Raw genomic sequence first — 7,187 nt, forward strand, 5'->3', positions numbered from 1 at the left:
GATCTTTCATTATAAACCAGGAGCAAATAAACACACACACACACACATTTAACATGTAAATAGTTTGGTGGTATAATTAAACAATAAAACCCCCAGGGTGCCCATCAGTCAAGCCATGCTATGCTTCAATTTGCTCTTTTAGTAAACAAGTAGAGCCTGAGCAAAGCTCTTGGTGAGCCATTCAAAAAGTACTCTCTCCAATTGCACACTTCACTTGCTCAAAATCTCAATTCTCCCAAGTCATCAACAAATGAAACCATATTTCATTTATGAGATAACAACAAAGACCTAGTAACTAAAACTAAGAATCAATCAACAACATGAACTATGACAGGAAGGCCATTTGTCAGGGGAGAACACACATACACACACAAAAACTGCAACACATTCTATTAACATAAACAAGATGTAATTGCACAGTCAAGCTAAAATGTCAAAGGAAAACAAAAATATAAGAATTATGAACAGAGAATTGTACAGTGCTTACTCTAACCATACAATCAAGCAGAGTGTAAACATGGAAATCGAAAGAAAAAATATCAGTAACAAAATAACTCAGTAGTAACTGAGCGTACAGCTCCTGTAGTGAAAGCAGTATTTGAGTAAGAACGTGATCAAACTTTTTCAATCCCGCACAACACATTATCAGCATTGCGAACAAAACAGTGCTTTCAAAGCTCGAATTCTTCTTCCCTGAGAGCCATCTCAGCAGCCTCTTCTTCCTCATCATCCAACACAAAGTACTCATTCTTCTCAACAGGCCTAAACATGTAGAACATGACAATGTAAAACGCAAGGCTAGCAGCCTCCTCTGCAAAATTACTGACCCACTGGTACTTATACGCAGCAATAGTTTTAAGGGCAAAGACCACAATACGCGTGAAATACAAGTATCCAATCACAACAATATAAAACTGCCTGAAAAGCGTCAACTTGGCCAAGTTCCTAGCAGCCTTTCCATCGGTCTTGGAGGTTTCCCTGAGCGACCTTATGGACCAAACAATGGGGAAAATAATAGCGCAGCAACATACAATATCCACGAGCAAGAAAACCTGGTTCCATGTAACCCAATCCTTGATGAAGGGTCCAGTCTCGCCAATCACAACGGAAGCGAGATTCGCAAGAACCTGAAGCGGGATTACAATCATGAGCACCTTCTTCTCCCTCTCCTGAAGGAACGGTTTCAGGAAGGACCAGCCGGTGCCGATCAAGACGATGACGGTGAAGAGCAAGACGATGCGAATGAACTGGAAAATGTAGAAGAGGACATCCCAACCGTGAGGGGTGCCTGTAACCTTGACGTAGTGCTTGTCCTCGGCGGCGCAGATGAGGTTGAGAGCCTTCATGAGGAGGAGCGCCGCCATCAAGAGGTGGATCCGGTGAAGTGATAGCTTGTTGGAGTGGCAGATAAAGAGCCAGAAGGCGAAGAAAGCGAGGTAGGCGATGGAGAAGAGGAAGAACAGTGAAGGGAGTTGAGTCTGGCCGGCGGCGAGGTAGTCGGGGGAGCCGTCGGAATCGAGGTTGAAGAGCTCGGTGTGGACGGCCATGGAGACGGAGCTGTCGGGTGCGCAGTTTGCGAAGAAGAGGCTGAATTCGTTGGGGGTTGCGACGGTGTAGGAGTTATTGAAGGAGGCCAATGGCGGAGGAGAGAGTTTGATGAACGTGAAGAGCAGCGTGATGTAGCGGGAATCCAAAACGCAGAAGCTAGGGTTTTGCTGGATCTCTATCAGGACTTGGAGGAGCGATTCTTCGTTCAGGAGGAAGAACCCAAACAGTGACAGTTTGGGTTCCGCCGCAGAAGCCACCGAGACGGCAGAGACCGCGATGTTGACGTGGCCCGAGTGTGTGAACCCGAATTTCTCGAAGAGGATCATGGGTCGGGTGTCGGAGGTTATGGTTAGGGATTTGATCTCCGCCGTTGAGGGGGAGATGAGGAATAGGAGTAGGACCAAAACGGCGGTGGTGATGACCGTTTTGCTCATTTTCGAGGGAAGGTGCTGATTGTTGCTGTTGAGAAAGAAATGACGCTAACGGAACGACCCAAGTAAACTGTGTGTTAGGTAAGTTAAGCATAGCTTATTGTTGAAGACAATAAGACAACACACTGATGATTGCGATGCCAAGTAAACGACGTCGTCACTAAGGACAACTAGACGGAGTTATCAAAGTCCTCTAAATATATATATATTCTTAAAGTCATGGCTCCTTCGTGATTTTTATTGAAAGCAAAAACGTCTGGATCGAAGAAAATGATCAATGATTTAATAGAACCTGTGACCGGCAAAAAAATTTAAGTATTGTTTTTTTAATAATTATTTATAAAAACACAATTATTTTGCAATTAAATAAGGATCTATTGCATTTAATTACGTTCAATGTGAGATGTGACCAGAAAAGAGAGAGATATTCAGAATAAAACGTGACCCAGAGAAGACACACTTATGCTTATATTGGGGTGTGACTCGCATTTTGTGAAAGCACTTAGACTTATGCATTGTGGCGAGATAATGGGTTCAAAGTCGTTATTCACGTTACAGCATAGAAGAATGAACCACCCTCATCTTTTTCCTCCTTTCTCCTTATAAAAATATCGTCACCACTATGGCTGAGGTATATCTGATTCTCCAAGCTTATCCAGACGTTACTGTACTTTTCTTGAACATTTACACACAGCTCTCCATTTAAGCTCCGAAGTCTCCTGAGCTAGTAACTTAACTACGTTTTCAAAACTAAGAAGTATTGAATCAACAGGGATTTGCCATGTGGTCACGATCATCCCCACCGAAACTCTAAAAAAGATGACATAAAAGATGCCAAATGCTGTTTTATTTCAGATTCCTAGCTATTTGGCAAAATGATCCCAAATTTTGTTCCTTCCTTAAGTTTAACTGGAATCTTTCCTCTTGCCTAGTAGATAGCCTGAATTCTTTTATTGCCCTTCTAAAAGAATGGAACAAAGATGTTTTTGGCTTCACTCATCACAGAAAAATAGAGTTATTGCTCGTATTGAAGGTATTCAAAAGCAGCTCAGTTATCAAAGTGGATCCCATTTAGAGCAGCTGAAAGCTAATTTGAAGAACGAGCTTGAGAATAATTTAAATCAGGAGGAACAAATTTGGTACCAAAAATAGAGAGGTGAGTGGATTGGAGATGGTGACAGAAATACTCGTTTCTATCATACCAAGACTTATAAGAAGAAATAGGAACAAAATTGTGAAGCTTCAGAATGACCTTGGTCACTGGGTAAATGGAGAGGAGGAATTTTTTCCTTAATCTTTTCAAGGAAAACTTAAGAGATAGAATTTGATTTCAGACAAATAATTCTTGGCCATCTCTGATGGATAATCAATCTTAGTTATTATCTATAAACATTTCCGTTGATGAGGTGAAGCAAGCCTTTTTTTCCAAATGACCCCCCTAAAAGCTCGTGGGCCGGATGGCTATTGATGTGCCTTTGGCATATGTGATTTTTCAAGTTGAAATTGATAAGAATTGAGTCATTAAAGAGCAATGTAAATACATATTTGCTAATTATATTGATTCTTTCTATGTCAAAGATATTTCTCACTTATTGTTGTGTTTATATAGGTAAAAGAAGAAAAAAAATATGGAAATTATGAAAGCCTTATGATCTACACCACTCTGCTAGAATTTCAATGATGCATAAAAGTCGTGAGCCAAATGGCAGAGAATTGGCGCAAAGCGGCCCCGGAATTTCACGCACGAGGCAGTGGCTCGGCGCCTAGTGGTGCCAAAATGGCGCCAAACTCATGGCCAAACCATGGCGCCCAAGATGAGAGGAAGAATGGCGCCAACTGGCGCCCAAAAAGTAGAAGGATGGCGCCAACTAGCGCCAGTTTACGTATAACCGGTTCCGACTTTTCAATTCTAACAAAAGCGTGGCGCGAAGTGGCGCCACACCGGCGCCAACTGGCGCCGGTTTGCGAGAAGGAGTACCGTGTTTTCTCAAGGGTATTTTTGGAAGAAAGAAGCGAGATTATAAATAGGATCCTTATGACAGAATTAGGGATCCAGACCTATTCTATTGAAATGAGACGACGGTGGAGCTCTGAGAGGATTCTGAAGAGCAAGTTCTTCTTCTTCTACTTTCTCTTTAATTTTATGCTTTTATTGAATATTGGATTTTTAGCCATGATTATGCTTGGCTAGTTTTACTTTTTATTGTAGTTAGGGTCACAAACCCTATGTGAACCCTTGTTACGACGGATTGGTTTATTTTTACTCGTTTATATAAATTGTCTTTATCTCTATCCTGTGCGTATTTATATTCTCTTTATTAGAATTGATCAATCTGATAGTTGAGGATAGTTTGAGGGTTATAACCCTAGATAGGAATATTGGAGTTTTCATCCTGAAAGGGGGTAGGATAACAGTTCGTATGCATGCTAGAAATAGATGTGTAATGAATTGCAGATGCTTGAATTATCGTGTTTATTGCTTAATTCTCATGAGGGGTTACTAAGGGATTAGGATTCCAATTGAGATTAAAGGGTTAAATTGCCAAGGGATTGAAATTTAACTAATTAATTCTAGATGATAATTATCTGAGTATTTATATAAATAAGTATTTTAAAATCAATCCAAAGTAAGAAGTGGGGATCATAAGGTGAGTGCACTCTAGCTACAATGTTTTTCTCACATTTACAAAAATCAATTCTCAGTTTATTGTTCTATTTCTTATAAACAAAATTACAAAAACAAGTCTTTATTTTTAGTTCTCACTTTTACACAAATCGACAATATTTGTCACAAACCTTTTAAACTCTTCCATTCTTAAAAGGAACAATTAATTGATATACGATCACAATCCCTGTGGAGACGATACTCTACTTACTTTCTATATTACTTGTGTGATCGGTGTACTTGCCGGGAAGCATCAAGTTTTTGGCGCCGTTGCCGGGGATTGGCGTATCTTTTTTCAATTAATTTTGATCTTTAAGATTGGATTTTATTTTTATTTTTGATATTTGAACAGTGCTACTAATCTCTTTTCTGAGTTGTATGCGAGGTAAAGAGTCAGAATTTCCACTTGATTTGGAGATTACAAAAACAGAAAAGAGAAACAGAAAACTTGCTCGGAAGAAGCTTGCATTCAACGAGTCATGAATTCTGTCTGAAGAAGCACACAAGATGGCAGCAAACAATGAAGCGGACAATCCGCTCATGGATACCATTCTGACTCCATCGTTCAACAGGCCCAATGCGGGTATTGTTCAGCCGAATGTTGTCAACAATTGGGAGCTCAAGTCTTCCCATATTCAATTGGTAGAGAGAGCTCAGTTTGGAGGAGAGGAGAGTGAAGATCCTCACCGATTCGTTGACAGATTCTTGAGGATCTGTGACTCAACCAAACACCTTCAGGTGTCGAACGATGCGATCCGGTTGAGGCTGTTCCCTTTTGCTCTTAAGGGAAAGGCTCTTAGTTGGTTGGAAAGGCAGCCTGCAACAAGCATTGCTACATGGGATGATATGTCTCAGAAGTTCTTTGTTGAGTTCTTCTCGATGGAGAGGTACAACCAGATGGTGAATGATATCACCAGTTTCACTCAGTCACAGGGTGAATCAATATGTGCAGCATGGAACCGGTTCAAGGATTTAATGAGGAGGTTTCCTCAATATAACTTGACTGCTGGTAATCATGTTAGAATCTTCTTCAATGGTTGCAAACCTGAGGTTCGGATGGTGTTGAATGGTGCAGCAGGAGGCACTATTAAAACTCTGAGAGCAAACGAGACTCTTGAGCTGATTGAGAGGATGGCTGCCAACGAAAACCAAGTGTTGTCAACAAAGCCTAAGAGAGGTATCCTTCAACTGGAAGGTAATGATGTCGTGCTAGCTGAAAATAGTTTGTTATCTCAGCAGGTAGCAAACTTAACATCAAGGCTTGACAAGATGCAGCTTGCTAGTGTTCAGACTAAAGCTGCTGTTGTTGTGTGTGAATATTGCCAGGACAATCATGAGTCTAATGAATGTCCTTTGATGCCTTCTGATTCACCTCAACAAGTACAAGTGAATGGCGTTTGGTATGATCAAAGACCTCTGCCACAAAATACTCCAAGAAATCAGAATTTTCCTTCTGGAAGTAGTAATTTTCAGAGGAGAGGTCAAGGAGGTGGTTTTGATTATAGTTCTAACAATTATCTGCAGCCTCCACCAATCCAACCAAGGAACCTTCTGATTTGGAGAAGTTGGTTGGACAAATGGCTCAACACTCCAATGCCTTCATGGAAGAGACTAGGGCCAATACTAAAAACATTAGTGCTTCTATCAGGAATTTGGAGAATCAAATTGGCCAGCTGGCTAAGCAAGTTGCTGATAGAACTCCAGGCACTTTCCCTAGTAACACAGTTACAAATCCCAAGGAGGATTGTATGTTTGTCACAATTAGAAGTGGTAAAGTGGCAGCAGTTCCAGGAAAGCCGGGCATAATTGTGGAAGCTGAAAAGAAGCTAGATATTGCAGGTGAGTCCGAAAAAGAAAAAGAAATTGAAAAACCTGCTGAAGTGGAGAAGCCAGTTGAAAAGAAGAAGTTTGAGCTGAATCCGGAATATGTGAGAGCTATGGCACCTTATCCAGAAAGGTTCAAGAAAGATGCTCAGAAACAGCAATATTCAAGATTTCTGGATATGTTCAAGAAGTTACATGTGAACATACCTTTTGCTGAAGCTTTGGCTAACATGCCAAACTATGCCAAGTTCAGGACTTGTTGTCAAGAAAACATAAGCTGCAGGAGTGCCAAACAGTAACACTCACTGAAGAGTGTAGTGCCATCATACAAAAGAAGTTTCCACCCAAACTCAGTGATCCAGGAAGCTTCAATATTCAAATAGCTATTGGTAACACTGAAGTTGGCAGAGCACTATGTGATCTTGGGGCAAGTATTAATCTGATGCCATTATCTGTTTGCAAATCTCTGGGAATTACTGAGTTAAAACCCATTATGGTTTCTCTATAACTTGCTGATAGATCTTTGAGGAGACCAAGTGGTATTATTGAAGATGTGCTTGTTAAGGTGGATAAGTTCATCTTCCCAGCTGATTTTGTGGTATTAGACATGGAAGAGGGTACTGAAATGCCCCTATTATTGGGAAGACCTTTCTTGGCTACTGCTCGAGCCATGATTGATGTTGAGAATGGCAGGTTAGAGTTGAGAATGAATGATGAGA

The 7,187-nt window shown here is 40.8% G+C and overlaps 1 protein-coding gene and 1 non-coding gene across 2 annotated transcripts; both read right to left on the reverse strand.

Moving 5' to 3' along the window:
- Nucleotides 1-431: 431 nt before the first annotated feature.
- Nucleotides 432-2,039, reverse strand: LOC133315159 (protein CANDIDATE G-PROTEIN COUPLED RECEPTOR 7-like). Its single transcript, XM_061516730.1, has one exon. The coding sequence runs from the start codon at nt 1,980-1,982 to the stop codon at nt 672-674; it is 1,311 nt and encodes a 436-aa protein (XP_061372714.1). The 5' UTR covers nt 1,983-2,039; the 3' UTR covers nt 432-671.
- A 3,500-nt stretch (nt 2,040-5,539) lies between these two features.
- LOC133315163 (small nucleolar RNA R71) lies at nt 5,540-5,645 on the reverse strand. The gene has a single exon (XR_009752040.1). It is a non-coding gene; the product is annotated as a small nucleolar RNA R71 (small nucleolar RNA).
- Nucleotides 5,646-7,187: the final 1,542 nt, after the last annotated feature.

This window comes from Gastrolobium bilobum, unplaced genomic scaffold, assembly GCF_033153095.1.
Source record: "Gastrolobium bilobum isolate Gb01-03AN ecotype WA unplaced genomic scaffold, APGP_CSIRO_Gbil_v1 utg63778, whole genome shotgun sequence".
In the NCBI taxonomy this organism is placed as follows: Eukaryota; Viridiplantae; Streptophyta; class Magnoliopsida; order Fabales; family Fabaceae; genus Gastrolobium; species Gastrolobium bilobum.